Below are 21,421 nucleotides of genomic sequence, written 5' to 3'. Positions count from 1 at the left end.
ACTGCACCAAAGGAACTGAAGAACCTAGTGGACGACATACTTGACTTATGCCATGATCTAACCTACTTTTGTTGTTGTTATGTTCCTAGAACCAAGGTTGCTAGAGCCCATACCCTTGCCACAGAGGCAAGAAAGGGGGTTTAGCCAGTCAGGATTTTAACAATGGTAGGGCAGTGTAAAAGAAAAAAAAAATAAAAAATTGAATGTTTGGATGAAAATTAGAACCTATGACTTTTGGTAGACAAGGCAGTGTTCCAACCACAAGGCTATTTGTAAGTTTTAACCCTATAATACACTTTGTATTCTATTTAGATAAATTTTTACTAACTTCTTTTTTTTTTTTTTTTGGTAGGGCCAGGACACAAAGTGGCTCCATGGCTCCGCTACTAGGTCTAGCCTCTACTTTTGTTTCCCTACTGCCAAAAAAAAAATTACTCCCTCCTGTTTTAATAAGTGTTATACTTATTAAATCCGGCCATGTTTTAATAAGTGTTACACTTCCTTTTTTGGCAAAAAGTTTCATTTATAATACGTTGTATATCTTTTTCTTTCATGGTCCCCACCCAAATCTTCTTCTTATTTTTTTATTATTTATTTACTCTTACATTCATTACTTTATAATAAACTATTAACCCTAGTATTTTTCTTTTACAATTTATACTTCGACTACCCCACGAATCTCTTATTTTATTTAAAACAATTAAATTGCTTAAAACTATGTGCCGGTCAAAGTGTAACATTTATTAAAACACAGAGGGAGTAACTTTTTTCAACAAACTAGTGCTTGCTCACAGTAACTAGTGCTAAGTCAAACAAGAAGCCTAATGCATAATAATCAAATTCAAATAATCTTGGGAAAAAAAATGTGGGACATTTCCCAAAGAATTTTAGGTTTTCCAATTACGGCCAAGAAAGCAACAAAATTTTACAAAACACTTGCAACCCAGGCAACACATGAACTTAACAGCTACAAACAAAATCATATACTAGTATATACATTGCGAACATCTACTTAGTAACAACAAACGATTAAGATTGTATAACTGCCTAGGCATGACTGCTCAAACCACGAAAGATCTTATCTGCATGCGCTGCAGGCACATAGACTGCATCCCGTAGCTCACTACGAGTCCTCCCATATAATGCATAAATAAGCACTCCAATTGTCATCCATACAAGCACTCGAACCCAAGTGGCAGCCCTGAAAATCATAAAACAAAGTTGGTATAGAGTGTACAGCATAGCCAGCCAATTGGCCAGATTGGTAAATAACCCTAGCGACAATTTGGTAAAAAAAAGAACTCCAGCAGATTATGGTAAAAATAGTTAACTCGAAGCGATAATTTGGTAAAAAAATAAATCTCAAGCGACGTTTAGGCTAAAATATCTAACTTTTTTTCTGACCAAGTCTTCAAATTTCCTAATTCAATCCGTTATTGTATTTTTTAAAACTATTTTGCCATTTTAAAATTTAAATTAATATGTCATTTTCTTTTTATTTTGCTATATCTCGATATCAAATTTATTTTCAATCCCTTTTTAAAAAAACTAATCGATAATAAGGGGTAGAGAGGTTGTTATATACACCCGGGTGTACCGTACACCCATGAGTATTTATTCTCATTTTGATGATTGTTTTTCATTTTATTATTAAATGAAGAGTAAAAACTAACCTTAGGTTAATTGGGTGCACGGTATACTCGGGTGTATATAACAAATTCTATAAGGGGTATGACACTTAAGTGAAAATTAATATTTAAACAATAATTTTTCTACAAATTGTTAATTTCGAATAAGGGGTTGGAGATTTAGGAACGAAAGCCACGAAAAACGAACTAAATTAAGCATTTGACGTACACATACCACACACAATTATGAATGGTACTCATGCTTGGGGTTGAGATGAATTATCGTGGCACTTGACGTACAATTACACGCACTCATTAGCAAGCTCAATTTATGATCTTGCACCAAATGGTCCATAGTAATGCATGTTGAATGAACTAGCAGACATTTCAGGTAGAATTAAAGGAGGTAATGTTAAAATACACTCACCCAAGATTCACCAGCAAATACATGTTGATGAGAATGGAAGCAACAGGTAGCACAGGAATCAATGGACAGATGAAACCTGAAACAATTAAAAGTACATGCCATAAGTGCACAATAAAATTCTTCAACGAGAGCTAAATCCCTGACTAGTGGTGAGTTGAGTGTTGACAGATTAAAATAAAAAATAATCCCCTCAATAGCAAGGTTATAGTACCTCCTGTGTGACCAAAGCTGTGCCTCGCGTCATCTTGATTAATACATGAGATAACTATCAAACTGGATATAAGAAGTGCAACGCCCACCACAAATAATGTGAAGCAGGGTATACTGGAGAAAAAAGCACCCAATTAAGATTACAATAACATCAATTTCATATGTATTTCAGTTAATATATTACTGGTCCAAACATTGCAATTAGCCTTTTTTTTTCCTTTTATTATAATCTTTTTAATATATCATTTTATGCAAAACAAATAGGGGCACAGCCCTAGACAATGAAGTTTTCATGTACAACTCTCATGTTCCACCATATAAGCCCTAGGCCCTTGTTATAGAAAGTACACGGGATGAATCCATTCAACAAAGCTTTAAATGAATTTTTATCACATTTGTAGCATATTCATACCAGTACCACCACTTGATATAAAAGCACTAGCTTTTGCTCAAGAATTATCTACCTTAACTACACATCTCACACATTAAGAATTTAGAGTGCCTTTAATGATCCTCTTTTCTCATTTGGGAGTGTTGGGTCCAGATGCAAACGAAGAATGAAGTGTAAGAGACTAAGAGGTGCAAGTAGATTAAGGAAAGAAGACATTTTGGCTGGTTTGTTGTTGACTTGTAAGCTGCATCCTGGATTGCACGATATTTGTTGATTTTGCTGATAATTTTTTTACAAATGGCAGCCCAAGGACATGATGGGGTTTTGCAATCTAAACCTTCCATATCAAGCATAGACATCTTGTTGATAATGTATAACTAATTTTTTTTATCAATCATGTATACAAAAGGAGGCATGTGTACAAGAAATATTTATCAAAGCAGTAGATCTAAAATCATTAACTGAAAAGCAACAATCGTAAGAGAAATTCCAAGATAATGCCATGTAAGTTAATAGAATGGCATACAGGTTACCTTATCCCTCTAATCATTATTATGAAGCCTTTAAACATTGAAGGATAAGTGAATTGCCTACATCTTTGTTATGCTACAGAGAAAGACTAATAAACCATATTCAATATGTCAAACCTCACGCCCCCAATTCCAAATTACAAACCTGGTAAGCCCCACATATGAAGCTGCAATTGTGAGGAGAAACGCCCCCAGACATGTAAGCATTATGGCCCAACCAGCAATTTTCCGCCTCTTCTCATCATGTGCATGTGAAATAGCTGCAATTACAAATGAAAATATTAGCAGCAACCATGAGATTTAATTATAAATTGATACTGCTGCCTAAATTTGTCTATACTACTTTATATTTGCTAAATATTGCAATACTTCCCTTTTTGGTAACTTTTACAGCTTTACTCATACTTGGCTGAAGCAAGAGCTAAGCTCAACTGCTTATTAATGCCATGTTAATGGCAATTATAGCAAGAATAGAAAGATAGAGAAATTGAATTCTTTTACGGATTCTTACAATGACTAAATGAGTCTTTATCCTTTTTTTTTTCTCTGGAAGATGAGTGTTTCTCCTCTATATAAACAAGTATCAGTTAAAAGACTTAAAACCAATCATAAGAACTCTTCTAACAAACAATTGCTGGAATTCAGGGACATAGACAGTCAAAACAGAATACCAAGATGTCTGTTGCTAAATTTTGGTGCTAAAAACAGTTTGGCTTCTCTGTTTAACTCCCTTACATATCTGTTATCATTGGTCCACTTATTCTTCCTCACCCCTTTCCTATCTTCCTTAAAATATATTTTTATTGTATAATCACATGGGTTAGGAGCCCAAAAACAAAACCGTGCGGACTTGACCCAAAGCGGACAATATTGTACAAGTGTGTGTATGTTTGTATGAGCAAGCATTGGCGGCCCGACAATTGGTATTAGAGCCCAGGTTTTTTTAAGGCTTTGATTGATTGATTGATTGAATCACATGGGTTAGCAACCCACTTGTTTTCTCTCTCCTATTGCGTAAACTATTGAGCCAACACATGTGTTGCAATTTTAGTGTAACGAAGGAAGTATTTAATAATTATGTTAATGTTATGAAGCTTGTTTCCATAGCCAAAGGTTTAACATGAGAATAACCTTACTACCTTCAAGAGGGGCACCAATATTGAACTGTCCTTTTCTTCTCTTTGGAATAAAATATTTGGTTATCAAAATTATTAAGGTCTTCAGTCTTACTAATTTTGAGAAAATTCTAAATTGAAGAAGGATATTCTAAGCTTACTACTGCATTCCGCTGACTGCTTCAAAATAAGAGGATGGCCAGCAGATAAGTTCCCATGGTGATGTAGCGGTTGAATTTCATAGTTGGAGGTGCCAACTTGCTTTTCTGTACTTTCCCCATCAAACTCCTCAACGATAGCACTATAATCCCATGAAGCCACACATGTTGACTCCAGAAGCGATGATGGAAGTGGCACCTCATCCGGGGGAACATATCTAACTATAAGTATAGATATGGCAACAATAGTGAAAGACAAAAGAGTACCTACACTAACCTGCATAGACGATATATATCAGGCACTCCAAATAACATAAAAAAATAACTTATTCCAGTTCTGTATGTGAACCAACAAAAAGCATCTAAAACACTTTCAGTCTCTTAAAGAGCTCGAAGGATCTCCAGTGTTATCTATAACACCACCATATTTCTTAAACAAAATTGTGTCTGACATTTATCCTTTTACTCTATTCCCTCCTCTTCCGACTTCTTATCTTCCAAAACCCCAAATAAAGGGGGTGAATAAAGAAACTCTCTCAAATTTAGTACCTAGTAACTCTAATATACTCTCACCATGGTTATTAATTTTTCATGATTACACATGCTCCACATCACAAGTCAATATTAAGCAAACGACATGATGAAGGAGAAGAATGGAAATATACTCTCTGAAAAGCTGAATTTGTCAAGATTTCTACCAAATTAAACAAGATCAAATGAAGTCTGCAAAATGATCTCAATTCATCCTCAAAACTATCCAATGTTGCACCAACTGCATGTTTTAATTAAACAAACATAATAAATTACGAGCAAAGTAGTAATCAATCTGATCATGATCTGCATTGCCACAATGCCACAGTATTTTGGTTTGGTTAGGGCAGTTGGGAAGCGGAAAAGGTGGAGTGCCCCTATTTTTCAACTGCTATGAGAGTGGGAACAGTTGTACTAAAAAAGAAAAAGGAAAACTTTTATCACCATTGAATTGAAAGCAACCGTGTGTTTGGTTTCTAAATCAGGAAATAAAGTTCTCAATATTTTATTTATTTTTTTTATAAATTTCTGCAGAAGAAATATGCATCTTTAGGCCCTACTTAGATGCCTAAACAACTCCTAATATTCAACCTCCTTATACATTTCTTTCTTTCTTTCCTTTAGGAACTCATAGCCTGAGGGAAAAGAGGAAACAGCAGTACATTATAGCGTGCACAATCTCAGAGTGGGCTGCGCTGACTATGTCAGCTTCTATAAGCCCTTCTTGGAAATATTTAGCTTTAACATCCCCTATTCCATTCATTAGAGCATATTTGCGAGTTAAGTGAACACCAAGAAACATACTTCCTTCCAAGCAAAAGGCTATAACCTTAAGAGATACTGAACATATTTGTCGCCTTATCCACTAAAAATTATCATACAAATTTGGACTGAGAACAGCAGCTATAGCAACACAAGTATCATTAAGTTTTAACATAACCAGATATGAAATACTGAAAAGTAAAGAATGAGTCTTATCATTTATCATTTCACCATCTCACTCTTGCGATAAATGAAATCCTTCAAGTTGTATAATTTTAGGAATTAAAACATCATAAAGAAAAATAACAATAAACATGTGACAAAGGGGGAAAAATTGATTGTTCTACCTAGAAACATCTGCTAAGCTGATATAGAAAGCTGTAAATTTATACCATTCCTGCCAGCTGTGAAACATCCATGAAGAATGCTAATATTGCAGCAAAAGCTCCAGTTACAATTGTACCCTTCACAGGAACTTGTGTATGTGGATTAATGTCTGAGAAAAATGAGGGTAATAAGCCATCTCTAGCCATCGCCATGAGGACTCGAGGCTTTACAAAAGAAGAATCCATATATATGTTAATATGTAAGTCAAGCGAAAAGGATATCTCCATTCACAACTAATTTTACCAAACATCTATTTTAAGAATATCAAATTTTTGAAATTTTTGCGCATATAAATTGGAGATATTTATGTTTTAAGGAGTACCTTGGGGACTATGAAAACACAGACGATGCAAATAATTAGGGACAAAAGGAGTAGCCATTTTATTGAATTTCCAGCATCTACTTACACGTGATAATTTTGAAGCGTTTTATAGTCACATCAATCATCCTAGATAAAGCAATCTAACAATTGAGCTAATCAATAATTGAATTTACCGTAATAGTTTAAGTACTTCTTGTGTTCTTTTTTGTTCTACTCACTATCCATTTTTGGCTGTTCTTTTTAGTTCTACTCACTTTATTTTTATTTATGGTATAACCCTTTTACTATCTTACCCCTTCAACCCCAAATAATTACATCTTCATACTCTCTCTCTTAACTTTATTCACCTTTTTCTTACACAAATCCACCTTTTTACATTCTCTCTCTTACTTAAATTTACTTTTTCTTACACCCACTAGCGTTCTTCAATATTTTCTAAAATTGCGTATTTATAATAACTTAGTAGAACATAAAAGAACGGAGAAAGTATTTATCTTCTGATATCACCCACAATTCTTGTTGTGGCCATTGCAGCAGGATTGACCTAAATGAGTCAAAGTAAAATATATAAACTTTTTTTACGCACTGAGCCTAATAATTCCTGTTACATTTTTCAACTACTTGTGGTAATTAGAAATAACCTGAAAGCCTCTTTATTCAAAGAGAATACGCCACATTCATACATTATCAATTAATATATTTTCTAGGAGACAACCTCAGTTATAGGGATTAGTCGAAAAACTGTAGATTTTTCAAAAAATTTGTGAAGTAACCTTGTCAACTAGTGTTCTTTTAATAAGAACCTCTCACATGTAAAATCATCCATCACTTGGATAATTTTCTATGTCTAAAATAACCTTGATGATAATGACAGTGTAATGTCAGCTATCTCTCCCTTTAGCTCTCTCTCTTTCTCTGACTTCCTCAGTTCTCTTCCTCTTTAGCATATTCCCTCTCCAAACAATCACCATTCATTATTTTTTTTTTTTTACATCCAAAAAGTAACCACATCACCTTGGTTGATCAATGATCCTAATAAATGAAAGCTATATTTAGGGTAAAAAAATGTAAATGTTCAGGGTTATCCTAGACAACATACCAATTTCCTTCTCTTTTCTAATATCTATGATGTTTTTTTTTTTTAAACTAAATATACGGGTTTATCGGAATTGAACAATTTATTTTAAACAGGTTTTTAATTGCAAAATGCAAACAAGATAAACTTTTTTTGGAGGCATGCATTATTTTTAAGCAATTGATAATCCCCCCCCCCCTCCCGAAAAGGAAAAACAGCTTAATAATTTATATTATTTTTGATGATTGGAGTAACCACAAGAGCATCATCTCTTCAGCTCGTTGAATTTGACTAAAACAATTTTCTATGATGTATCATATAACTTTACCTGTGGAAGAAATGAACCCAACAGAGACGCAAAGAGGGCTGTTGATGCTCCAATCGTGATTATATACCTGTACATACATCCACATAAAACTTATTAATGCATTCAATCCAAAGTCAACTATAATGGAACAGTGATTTCCCAAAAATTGCGTAACAAGTAAACACGCATGGAACGGGTTATGATAGCTTACGCTGCCCATTGCATCCCTTGACTAGAAAATGCAGAGGAAATAGGAGTGTCCGGGTCAAGTTCATAATACGGTATCAGACCAACAACAACGACAGAAACCAGCATGTACAATGCACAGCATATTAACAATGAAAAGGCTATACCCAACGGTAGATCTCGCTTTGGATTTTTCACCTACAAGGTGAAAGCTAAAAGTGAACAGAAATTCATCAAAATGGGAGTAGAATCAAGTCAATGATTAACTTCAAACAGAATAATTGATCAGAAATGAATAACATATACCTCCTCAGCAGCACTAGCAACAGCATCAAAACCAATATAAGAGAAGAATACTGTGGCAGAGCCAGAAAGCACTCCATTAATGCCAAAAGGAAAGTACCTAGATATAGAAGGAAATTAAACAATCAATGGACTACTAATTTACTATCACAAGGCAATTTACAATCATCCCAATATACAAACCATGGTCCAAGATCGTTACCCTTTGGGAAGCTCATAGCCAACCCATCCAGTTTTGAAACCTAAGTATCCCCCAGCAATTATAATAAAAAGCATAGCACAGACATTTGCCGATGTCACAACAGCTTGTGCAAACGCACTCTGCAACATCAAGTGCCAGTAAATTATAAAAGATATAGGGAAATCCCAACAAAGACGAATGAAAAGTACTTCATTAAAGGTAAAAGGATAATGAACAATGGAAAGCAGTACCTCTTTAATACCAAAACACAACAGCACGGTGACAATAATAATAAGAATTGCTGCACAAGGGTCAACGACAACATCAAGAGCAAGAATATATTGACGACTCAGATAAGAAGGCAGCCTATCACTGCTGCCAAGGAGCAAGACCTGATTAAAAAAAAAAGGGCAATAACCAATGAGAACAGCCATTTTAAAGTACAGAATGCATAAATAAAGCAAAGGAACTTTATTTAGCTCCCACTAATGAAGCATTGATTGTTTGAACTACCCATATAGATAAATTTCAAGCTACTATTGATCAAGGAGATCAAAGCATAATTGGGCATATCTTCAGCATATTGAGAGTGCAGAAAGTGTCGTTCTTCATTGTTATATTTTATAAAATATTAGAAAGAAACTGAAGAGAGACAGATTTCTGTTTATCCCTGTAAGCATAATTTTGAAGAGAGAGAGAGAGAAAAAAAAAAATCATTATTCCTTTCCAATACTTGCCAATCTAAACGCAAAATGTAACTTTAAACTCAAGAGCAACAGTCAAGCACCCAAAAGCATTTGAAGTAATAATGTGTGTCAGTGTGTGTTAATTGAACAAGAAGTATGGAGGAAAAAAATTGCAAAAAAAATAAAATAAAATAAATAAATTAATAAATCTGACAGCATGATCAAAGAGCTTGGTAAGCATGACAAGAAGATTTTTGAGTACTTTACCAGATTTGGAGATATGCCACGGGCGATTGCAGCTCCCCCAATTGTATACTCTAGCATCAAAGCCCAGCCAATCAACCATGCAACCCTGCAGGTTGATGAAAGTTATAGTGAATAATATGCATAAGAAGTTTATTTCTGGCACAGTATAGTAGTTAGGTTAAGACGTAAAAGATTACTAATTCAAAAAACTTTAATTTGAAATTGCTTGTAAGAGATCTACCAGCCTCCTTTGAAGTTGTATTCAAAACAAACTTAATGAAAAAACAAAAATTATTAAGTAAACACTAACTTACTGCACAAGGAGCACATAATAATAAAGAGACTTACCCTTCTCCAACACATACATAAGAGTAATGATAGGCGCTGCCAGCAGAAGGACACCGACTGGCAAGCTCTGCATAACAAAATGCAGAGAGTGCAGCAGCTATACCAGCAAATAGAAAGGATAGAGTCAGGGCCGGTCCAGTATCCTCTCTGGCGACTGTACCAATAAGTATATAAACTCCGGCTCCAATGGTTGTGCCAATTCCTGAGTATCCAACAAATTAGTTAACAGAAATAAATACACAATAAAGTGCACCCATATAACTAGTATACCATTGACATACACAAATAAATGAAGATGAGTTGGATACAAGCACAATAAACCAATTGATCAGGCAATTTAAGCTATAATATGGTGGATGGTGATAAATGATTACAATGTTAAATTTACTCAAGCTTTGAGTATCAATATAGTAACCTATATTCCGAACTCTTAATAAAATATGAGTATATGAAACTTGGACAAATAAATATTAAATAAACCTGTCAAAAATCGTCACACCACCAAGATTCGGTATTGACTATAACTTGGCAAATTAAACCCAAATGTATCCAAAGTTCTAGACCCATACATCCCAAAACTGTTTGTGATCCAAAACAATTAAATTCAATGCAATGAAGTGAAACTTATGAGAACATTTCAGCAGGAAAAAATCAAAAAATTAAATAATTCATCCTTTATTATCACTGGATTAAGCATGATTTTTATTGGACTTAAACAGTTAAACATCATTTGTAATACTATATGGTTAGATTTGGCTATAAATGACTGCTTATCATGACTTGCTATTTGGAAACAATAGAACGTCCAAAGTCTTGAACAAGCATTGCTTGACCCAAACCTTAAATCATCCGACTAAAATGACCTCGCCTGAAGTTATTCCACTCGAACCCTGACCCTAACGACCTATTTGATAAATGTACAAATTAGTATTGTAACTGAACTCAAAATCAATTGCTAAGGGTCTATTTAGCATCACCGTGGTTTGCTGCTTTTTGGTTTTTTGTTTTGTAAAAACATATAATATATGTCATATAATGAATTTAAAAATGGTCAAACTTATTAAAATCATGATAATTTTGAAAATTGACAAAAGAAAATTGAAAACACCTTTTTCTTGTTTCCTGTTTTGGTTTTTAACGATGCCAAACAAAAAAAATGAATAACGATGCCAAACAAGCCATAAGAAATTAATTTTGAGTTCAGACATAAGTAAAATAGCAAAATTCAGCCTTGAATCAAAACTCGAAATCAATCTTTGTGCCCAAATTCGAGTAACTAGGTCATGAGTTAATGGTTTAATAGATTTTTTTTTTTTTTTTGGAACAAATTAATGGTTTAATAGATACTTTCTCCATTTTATTTCAGTTGACATATTCCTTTAGAAATGGTTGTCAATGCATGATTTCAAACATAATATCTTCACTTAATCACTTAATAGACAAAATTATACGTAGTAAATTTATACATTGACACGAGTCTAACAAAGCCCCACATGACTATGATTGTTCAATTTCAAACATGTTAACTAAGTAAGAAGAAACCGAGAAAGTTTAAAGTATCCCAAAAAGGCCAAAACTAGGTTGATAAGTTAATGTTCTTATATACGAAGTATAAACTACATTTACTGCACTAAAAGAAACTTTGCTAATCTGAATCAAAACTTAAAAATAAATTAATTGGCAAAATTTGCTCTTATAATAATAACAACAATTAACACCCTGATCAACAAAATGATACTCCATCAAAAATCACAGCAAAATAAACCCAGTAAAACTAAACGCAAATGAGATTAAAATACATCCTGCAAACTCTAAATATAAATAAATAGATAAATAAATAAGAAGGAATTTTACCAATGGCGGTGATATGAGGAACAGATAAAGCTCTAGCAAGCTGTGGTTGGCCACTTGTAGAAGAAGAAGAATTGTGATGAACAGAATCAACTTGTTTTCTTCTAATCAAACATTTAAACCATTTCCCTGCATAATCCATCTTATCTATTTTATACAAAATTAATTATGCTCATACAATTATCAATCAAATTAATTAGTACCCAATATCTTTTCCAAATTTAAGGTTTAATAAATGAAGGAATTCAAGTGATAAATTGATAGTTTTGGTGTGCCGCCATTGGAGAATTCTTTAACTCGAATGCAGGTTTTTAGTAGTAAAATGCTACTTCCCTTAGAAGTATAAAAATAAATAAATACATAAAAAATAAATTATTAAAAAATAAGTTTTTTCTAAGGTATGCCCCAAAGTTATTGAATTCTAAGCTTTATCCGTGCTTTTTCAAAATTATAAGTTGTGTCCTCCACCTCACGATATTTTATCAACAATATCATTTGACAGTCATATCCGTTAACAGACGTTAAGTGGCGTTATTAATTTGACACGTGTCATGTTCTAATTGATCTAACACTTTAAAAAAAAATAAAAAAAATCAGAAAATAAAATAATTAAAACTTAATCAAGAATTAATTAGAAAAAAAAACCAACCACCCCTCCCACCACCACAACCCAACCCATCAGCCCACGTCGTCGCCGCCAGCAACCGGATGCCCACCCTCGCCCAGACAATTTCTCCCGCCGGCAAGCCCCCGCCCTTTCCCCCTCGCCCTCCTTCCTTCCTTAACACTCCACGAACACAACCACGTGACGCAACCCAGCCCAAAAAACCAACCACCCTCATTCCCCCGTTAAACCACCACGAAACAGCCAACAACCCGGCGAGTGCCGTTCAGCTGGTTTAGATGGTTAAGGTGGAGTGCCGGCCGGTTTTCGGGCGAGTTTAGGGGAGGGGTTAGGGTTTGGCGGTGGGGGAAGGTGGCTGGGGAAATTTTGTTTTTTTTTTATTTTTTTTTAAATGTTATTTATTTATTTATTTATTGTTTTTTTTTTGTTATTTTTTTGTTATTTTTTTTTTGTTATTATTTTTTTTAATTAAAAGATTTTAGTATGCCACTTACCATTCTCTAACGTCCGTTAACTATTGTGGCTGTTAAAGGTTATTGTTGATAAAATAACGTGAGGTGGAGGTCACAGCTTATAGCTTTGAAAAAGCATGGGTACAACTGAGAAATTCAATAACTTGAGGGGCATAGCTTAGAAAAACCCAATAAAAAAAACTAAATTAAAATAAGTTTGTTAGTTTGTTTGTGATGTGTTGGTGTTTATTTGAGTTTATCAGGGTATAAAAGGAAAATACAAATTTATCAACTTGAAATAAACAATTATTAGCATAAAAAAAAATTAAAATAATTTTCTCAAAACTATTCATAAAAATTAAACAAATATAATATAAAGGTAAATGTGTAAATAAATTTTTTAAGAAATATAATTGTCTCTATTCTATTCATAAGTTTTTAGCCATACTTTCAAAAAGGTATTTGAGGCTTTGAGCTATATTTTCTTTGGGTTTAGGTCTTTAAAGTTTGTAAATTAAAAAAAGGTTCTTTAGATTTAAATAATATAATAAGTTTTGAAATAAGTCGGACTTCATATTTAATTATTTTATTAAAAGACGGTTAATTTGAACGTAACTTCAACAATTTTTATAATAATATAAGGGTAACTTTCAATACTTTTAGGATAAATTTAACCCATCTTATAGTTAATAAAAGTCAACCTTATTCAAGATTTTATGTAAACAATATGTTCTTTGTACTTGAATAAACATATTCTTATGAGTCATGTTCGTTTGCTTTAATCCTCTAAGAAGGTTCATGTTCTTTAAATTTAACCTTTAAGTTATTGAGGAACGCGCGTTTTATGAATTAAAGGATGCCTGATTTACAATAGGTACAAGGTGGACAATCCAATTTTTGTCTTTTCAAAACAAAAGGATAACATACAAAATTCAAAAGAGTCAAATTTTGGATAAGAAAGCAAGATGGAATTGAGATACACGAATCTTGCCACTTGATAACAAAATCAATGTGGTCGATAACTATGCAGCTCTTGTACACAACAAGATGCGGGGAAACATATACTTGTACAAGCTACTCAAAATAACTAAAAAAAAAAATTTAAAATATACTAAAATACAATTATTAAACTACAAACCAAATAGAGAATGCTGGGAAAGATCAACAATTTAAAACCAAATGCGAGAATGCTGCCATCAGAGTATTCCGCTGATTTTTGAGCAGCAGCACCAAGTGCAGACGTGCAGTCCTTCCCTAAACAAACTGAGAGATGGAACGTCATTAGAAGAGAGAAATCAAGGAACAGTAGCGATAATTAAAACAATAATGAAAAAATAGCATTAGTTACTGCATCACGGATAAAAAGCAACCCTTGAAAAACAGATTGACGAAGGGTGTAACCAGCCACCCCTTTCCCCGAGACGATTAATCATACAGGGTATAACCACAGGAAGGTATAACTATCGAGTCAGCTACTCCAATCTCTTTTTTTTCAACTATCTAAGGGTTCTTTCCTGATACTTTGTGAAACAGAGTATAGGAATTTGATGCAGAGACATTGATCAGTCACTTATATTATAGAGTTCATGTGAAAAAACAGGACCAGAACCAGGTTACACATTATCTGAAAAGCATATTTTATCCACATGAGCAGATTCCAACTTATATCAATCCCTTCAACCCAAACACAAAACACACTCTGATAATCTAATTGAGACTGGATGATTTTCTACCTTCTCAAAAATATTTACTCATCTATCACTGTTGTCAACTCAAGAATTAACCTTTTTCTTAGGAAAACCAATTGGGGTCTTTGATTTACTCCTTCCGTCTCACAAAAAACTTCTCATATCTCTTTTATGCTCATCCCACAAAAAACTTCTTATATCTCTTTAATGCTCACCCCACTAAAAACTACTTATTTGATTTCCCCTTGAATTGGATCCACTTAATATACTACTCCGTAATGTTTAACTTTCCCTCCTATCTTTATTTATTCATATACTCTCTACTCCATTAAAGGCATTACAATCTAAGTTTTTTAGAAGTATCTTTGACTTGGGACTTCATGTGCAAGCGAATGTTTAGCTGAAATCGAAAATATATGTAAAAGTTCTGTTATCAGAGTGGCATTTATTGATAAATTACGGTCTAGGAATATAGATGTTAGTGAACCTAGCTACAGATCATCTCTTTCGTCATGGTGATTCTGCATCCACAAAATGGGACTACAAGGCTGATGCTTCGACTCCTTCCATAAAATGGATCCAAGACAAAGATTGCACCTGTTTATTCAGAAATCAGGATGGTCATGAGTGTACTACAGTTATCTTCTTCATCATAACTTTATGGAGTACATTAACAGCTAAGTAGTAGTTGGTTTTTAAAGGCTATCAACCATATTTCTTGGGTACAATGGCCATAATTTATAATTATTGAGAACCCAGTAAAAGTTTATGCTGCTACGAGATTTGTTTTCTTCAACATTAGAATCAAGGATTCACCATTCACTTGAGTTTTCATTGCAGCTAATTAGGAGCTCACAAATTAGGTTGCCCACAAATTGAGGTTGAAGTATTCTGGTTCATATAAGTGGGACACTAAGATTGGAGTAGTTATAGATATTAAGCTTTCCTTACAGGTGATTGTATAGAAGGATATCAAAGATTTGACACTACCATACACTGTCTACACTTCTGCCTGCCTATGGAGTTTAATTTGGGATAAAGAGCGGAATTGTACTCATGCCTGATTATGTAATTCTGCTATTTGGTCAAAACTCATCTGTATTGCAAAAAAATTAGAGTGGAAATCATTGTTATTAAACAGACACCATGGGTTGGTAGTTTTCAACGGTGTTGTATTAGGAAAGTACCCTGTAAATATGCTCACATAACTCATGAGTTAGCAAGCCAATACAACACACATTACACAACATTTTCCTTTTATTGATTAGAAATTTCATTCAATACCCCGATGTAATAAAAGATACTTCATGTCATTTACCAACCGCTTTTTCTAACATTTTAGTCAATTAAGGCAATCACTTGTAAAAATATTAAATCATCACCCCCCTCCCCCCCCCCCCCCAACTCCCCCGCATCTTTCAATTTCCTCCCACCCACCTAAAACTCAATTCTTGCAAGACATTTGTGTATTATAAACAGAAAACTGTCATGACAATAATGACAACCATCTATATATTGTAAAGCATTTGGATAAGAGAAACAAAGAGTAAATAGAACTCAAGCCTAAGCAATCAACTACAAGAAATAAAGTATTAAAGCATTATTAAAATGTGTAAACAGGGAAATCAAAAAGGAAGCCACAAATTAAGCTTACTAACCTGAGGTGTAATTGAGATCTTTTAGGAACATTCCATGAGCTGCCTTTTGGATTTACTTTGCACAGTAGAATGAAAGATCAGTGTTTAGCTGCTTTAACATGACAATTTGACCAAAACTCATTTCGTAAATACATTGATTGCTAATAAATTCTGCACAAAAATGAAAGCATAGGATCACCAACAATAGAACATAAATGCTTCTGGTTTTTTTTTTTTTTTTTTTTTTTTTTTGGAGAATATGTGATCACTTATTTGATACTCCTTTCATTCCAAATAATTGTCTTTTAAGGTTATGCACACAAACAAGTCAGGTAATACTGTAATAAAATTCAAAATTGACGTGTAATCTTGCATTGGTATCTTTAAACAGAGAAGTGAAATACTACCTCAGTTACATATTATGTACAAGTTTTGGGTATTATTTGTGAGATATAAAATGTTCAAAAGTTCACATAATATGTAACAGAGGTATTACATAGATATTATAAGAAACAAATATGGAATTAAAAAAGAGATGTGGACAGATAGTATTGAAAGGAGATATAAAAATACTAAAGGGTAAAGTTTAATTCAATCAAGCCAAGTTGTATGCGGTATGCCAGCACAAATCCCAATTCAGTAAACACTCGTCTGTCCCCAACAACAGTACCTCACCCTATGCTGTCTAAAGTTCCATTTCTGATTACTGAAGTTGAAAGCATAATTTAGCTTGCATGCATAAAAAAGCAGGACAGAATGGCAAAACATACAAGGACCCACACATGCATTCATCTTCGAAATTAAAACATCGCTTTATAACACGTTTTAGCTAGAATTGGATAAATAGAATGTAGTCAAATGTAGGATTAATGTTAACTTATGACAATTCCACAGGAATCCATAATCAGAATACTAAAAAGGATTAAATCAAAATTGTATGCAATAACATCATCTTCTTGCTAAGCACAGTTGAGTCCATACAAAATAAAAAGTGATGTAAAAATTCATCGATTAGCTACTACAATAATTGGCATAAGCAAGTCTATGAATCCAACAGGGTAACCTCACACTACATCAGACATTTAAAGAGGATTAAAGGGACAAAGACAAAGAGTTCTTACATAGGTTATATGTTATTGATCCCCAAAACTTAAGACATCCATTGACTCAAAGCAGGCTAAGATTACATAAGTAGAGGACTAAGAGGCAGGAGCGCAAAATAATGCAAAACAAAAGGCTGTCAATCACACTATACAGCATATGAAGTTAAAAGCACAAGGTAACGACCCTATAAAACAGCACTAAGTTCTAAATTAGAATGCTCCTACTTTTTCTGTGGGATATCCAGTACATAATGCTTAGCAATAGTTTGCCACTTTGCCTTATGATATGCATAACAATACACTATAGTATTTAAACTACCACAGTGCTGTGATGTGTGTGCTACCCAGAGTGTAAATAAATAAGCATCTTTAACACAATCAAGCAATTTGATAGGTAAACACATTGGATCTTCCCTTACAATGGGGCTTTAGCATTTTAATCAACTTGTGACTAGAAAACACCATGCTAAAAATTTAAAACAGTAATGATCAATAACTTTACCTTCAAGATAATGAATACCACTATCTATATGGACATTCCCAAATTGTTGGAGAGCAAAATAATTCACAACTCCATAGAAAAGAGAAATACAGGTTTGAATAAAGACATTACATATCTTCATCATCATAATCATCAATCTCAGAATCTGACTCATCTGTTCTAGATCCCATTAAAGATTTCATGTCAAATGTGGGCTCTGGCTCCATCTCCTCCATGTCAATTGATTCATAACTCATTCTTCGATCAAACTTCTCATCTGAACAATTCAAAAGCCATGAAAGGGAGCATTTCAATCCTTTTTTCGCAACTTGCTGATGCCTTGGCTTTATTGTGGACTCCAAACCGTACGTGAAGAAGGCGGGGAAATCAACCAAGTCATCCAAAGGCCTTGACATTTCCACTTGAAAGTAATCAAAATTCAGCTTCATTATATCCAGATTCAGTGCAAGCAACTGTGGATATCCGACAACCATCTTTTTAATCTGCTGTAAAGAGAAACCACAAAGTTTGAGAAAATCTACATGCTTCACTATTGCTGTTTTACTAAGACTTATAGCCTGTGGCATCCTCTCTATGATTTGCCCAAAGTCCTCAGAACTAAGATCAAGGATAGTATTGAATGATGTTTGTTGTGCCGAAAGCTTGGACTTGAGATCAATCCCAATAATCTCGGGATATTGAGCAATCATTACAGCAAGTGACTTTTCTCTGACATTAAATTCTAGAAGACATCCAACATTTGGTTTTACCCTCTCTTCTAAGTCGAAACCAATGATGTGAGGCCTTTTCTCAATCAATCTAGCAACAGCTAAGCTTGGAATGCCTAGACTTCCAAGATAGTCAACAAAAGGTTTGATGACACGGCCTACTCTCATTCCTAAAATCTCTGGGTATTTCGTCAAAATCCCACCAATTTCTCTTCTACCAACCCCAATCCCAACCAAATATGCAACAGATGTGCTCATGGTCCCTTCAAGCTTAAACCCTAATAGCTCTGGATATCTCTCGAGAACACGAGGAATATCAGGTTGTTTGATATCCATTCCTTGCAGATACTTAACTACAGGCTGAAGATCCACAACAACGCTAGCATGAAGTACTTGTGGGTACCGTCTTAAAAACTCAGTGACTCTAGATTTCCGAACACCTAGTTTTCCAAGGTAATCTAGCACCGGAATCATATTCTTCTTCACACTGCACCCAAGTACAAGCGGATAATTATTAATATCCTCAATCGTAAGCCCCAATTTGTGGAGGAAATCCACGCGTTCCCTCATAACATCAACCGTAACAGGCAGTTCTAAGCCATCAAGTTCATCAGGTACAACACCAATCCCTCTCAAAAACTCGTAAACCTGGGCACGATTCTCCATTCTCTGCTGCTTCATATCACTTAAACTAGGACGTAAATACAACGACGATGCACCCTCTTCTTTCTTCTTCACCCGGCCCGAGTATGGTTTCGCAGCTCGGGAGCTAGAATAAGATCTTTCAGCAACCGAGTGCTGAAATCTAACCTTAAACCCAGGTTTATTGGTTGATGAATTACATGGTAATGGAAGGAAATGTACTTTTCCAAGCCTCAAAGTTGGCAAATCCAATTGTATTAGTAAGAAACTAGGTTTGGCAATACCAGTACAACCTCTAATATTCATGTTTTTGTACAACACACAAATTCAGTTTAATCTGCAAATATAACAAGAATTCAAATTCTTCCCTAAAATGCATAGATAATATACATTTGAAACAATTCCCATTTTATGAAATAAATTCGCCATTGTTGTATTAAATTTAATTCATGCTTGCCAATGTAAATATGAATGAATGAATTAAAAAGAGATAAGAATTGAAAGAATAAAAGATAAAGATTATATACCTAGGAGAGTGATTCAATTCAATTTCTGAAATAAAATTGAGATTGACCCAAAATTATTTCCTCGTAATTTAATTGTCAAAACCTGGAAAATAGTGAGAAAGGAGGGTGGATTACCTTAGCGCTTTCTCGTTTAGCTGGTTGTTCTACGGAGTAACGGAGTAGTGGGAAATGGTAGTGGCAACTGGCAAGTGGGAGTACACTCTCAACTTAGATGGAGGAAGTCTTATATTGGGGTGATTCGGACTAAAAGTAAATCGAATAAGTAATTTGGTTTGGATTAGATCGGTTAGGAAAAATCTAAAAATATGGATTATGGTTTGGATTCGGTTTGGGGTTTATAAAAATTGAAAACTGAATTACAAATCGAAATTTCAATCCATTATATTAAATCCATTTTCTTTTACAAAGTGTCCCAACTCCTTTCCCCTTTCTTATATGAACCAAAATAAAAAGAAAATATATAAATAAATAAAATAATAATAATTATAAAAAAAATCCTAATTCCCAACTCTCCTTTCTTAGTTTCTCACTCTCTCACAGAAAATGTCTTTAACAAGAAAAGGTTGATTGAAGGAATTTTCTAGGTGAAGTTTAGGTTTCGGATTTGAATGTATAGTGATAGACCCTCCATTCCTCGTGGATCGACTTGGACTTGCCCCTATACTAAGAGTAGGTTTGGTTTATGAATTTTGTTGACTTGGGAAGGCTAGCCTGACGACTCTAGTTTCACTCTTTTGTCAAATGGGGTCGTTGCCGGGGAATGACGTAGTTGTTTGCTATAGTGTTGAGTCTATTTCATCTTATTTGAAAAACACAAAAAGATTTTCCTCTTTTAGCTACACTTGTAGCCGTGCTACTAATATTTTCATTGAGGTTATTGCATGCATAGTACTCGTGCTCGCTCACTTGTTCCTCTAGATCCAAAAATCGAAAGAACAATCTCTAGACTATGAGTTGTTTTCAAGATCTTTGAGCCCCAATTCATTAAGAGAAGAAGAGCAACAAGAAGAAGAACAAGCAAGCATGGGTGACAATCCAAGAGTTGCCTTGAAAGAGTTAGGTATTCCCGGTGCTTATAGGTTTCAAAGCGGCATTGCACCACCTACAACTCCCGCCAATGACTTTGAGATCCGACCGGCCACGATAATGTTGATTGAACGAAGACAATTTAGTGGAGCTAAACATGAGAGCCCCCTAAATCATCTTAAGGAGCTTGAGAAGCATTGTAACACAATCAAGGTCAATGGTGTGAATCAAGAGTTCATTCGCCTAAAGCTCTTCCCCTTCTCACTAATAGGGAGGGCTTTAGAATGGTTGGACAAGGAGGTGAAGCCAAATTCGTTGAGAACTTGGAATGAGGTCACTAAGGAATTCCTATCTAGATTCTACTCCCAAAAGAAGACGGCGGAAGCTAGGGCTCTTATTCAAAGCTTCAAGCAAAAGCCCAATGAGAGTCTCTATGAAGCTTGGGAGAGGTACAAGGAGTACAAAGAGAGTGCCCTCATCATGGGATCCCAACTTATCAAGTGATTCAAATCTTCTATGGAGGCTTGAGCCCTCAAGGCAAGTCTTGTCTCGATGCGGTCGCCGGAGGCCCTATTATGAATCGAACAGGAGGAAGAAGTTGTTGATATCATTGAAGATGTAGTGAGGCACTACATGGATTGGCAAGATGGTGAGAGGGAGTCAACAAGTAAGAGTAGCTCCTCGGTCTACTCCGCCGATCATCTAAATGCCATCAACAATTTGTCTTCACAAATATCAAGCATAGGGAAAGAGATGTCTTCTATCAAAGCTAAGTTGGAGAGTTCTGATTAGGAGCCTGCCACGTGTCAAGCAATGATCCGTCCACTATGGACCAATTACGACACGACACGTGTCCTTCCCATGACAC

General features: G+C 34.6%; 2 protein-coding genes across 5 annotated transcripts; both read right to left on the bottom strand.

Annotated features, from left to right (window-relative positions):
- Positions 1-808: 808 nt before the first annotated feature.
- On the bottom strand, positions 809-12,676 carry LOC110695441 (cationic amino acid transporter 3, mitochondrial-like). The gene is made up of 14 exons (XM_021872673.1): positions 11,648-12,676; positions 9,794-9,995; positions 9,467-9,551; positions 8,765-8,905; positions 8,535-8,653; positions 8,336-8,432; positions 8,055-8,227; positions 7,865-7,931; positions 6,145-6,303; positions 4,463-4,736; positions 3,332-3,446; positions 2,267-2,379; positions 2,056-2,131; positions 809-1,201 (listed from the first exon to the last, which is right to left on the bottom strand). Exons 1-14 carry the CDS (start codon positions 11,784-11,786, stop codon positions 1,048-1,050), a joined length of 1,914 nt encoding a protein of 637 aa, XP_021728365.1. The 5' UTR covers positions 11,787-12,676; the 3' UTR covers positions 809-1,047.
- Positions 12,677-13,652: 976 nt separating this feature from the next.
- LOC110695440 (transcription termination factor MTERF4, chloroplastic-like) lies at positions 13,653-20,161 on the bottom strand. 4 transcript variants are annotated; one of them, XM_021872671.1, is made up of 4 exons: positions 19,642-20,161; positions 19,528-19,552; positions 16,068-19,337; positions 13,653-13,984 (listed from the first exon to the last, which is right to left on the bottom strand). In XM_021872671.1, exon 3 carries the CDS (start codon positions 19,304-19,306, stop codon positions 17,759-17,761), a length of 1,548 nt encoding a protein of 515 aa, XP_021728363.1. In that variant the 5' UTR covers positions 19,307-19,337; positions 19,528-19,552; positions 19,642-20,161; the 3' UTR covers positions 13,653-13,984; positions 16,068-17,758. The 4 variants fall into 4 exon arrangements, with proteins under 4 accessions (XP_021728363.1, XP_021728362.1, XP_021728364.1 ...); XM_021872670.1 differs by lacking the exon at positions 19,528-19,552 and having other exon boundaries at positions 16,068-16,217; positions 17,652-19,337; XM_021872672.1 differs by lacking the exon at positions 19,528-19,552 and having other exon boundaries at positions 16,068-16,155; positions 17,652-19,337.
- Between the last annotated feature and the right edge of the window lie 1,260 nt (positions 20,162-21,421).

This window comes from Chenopodium quinoa, unplaced genomic scaffold (genome assembly GCF_001683475.1).
Source record: "Chenopodium quinoa cultivar QQ74 unplaced genomic scaffold, ASM168347v1, whole genome shotgun sequence".
Classification (NCBI taxonomy): domain Eukaryota; kingdom Viridiplantae; phylum Streptophyta; class Magnoliopsida; order Caryophyllales; family Amaranthaceae; genus Chenopodium; species Chenopodium quinoa.
This window is presented reverse-complemented; position numbering and strand designations above follow the sequence as displayed.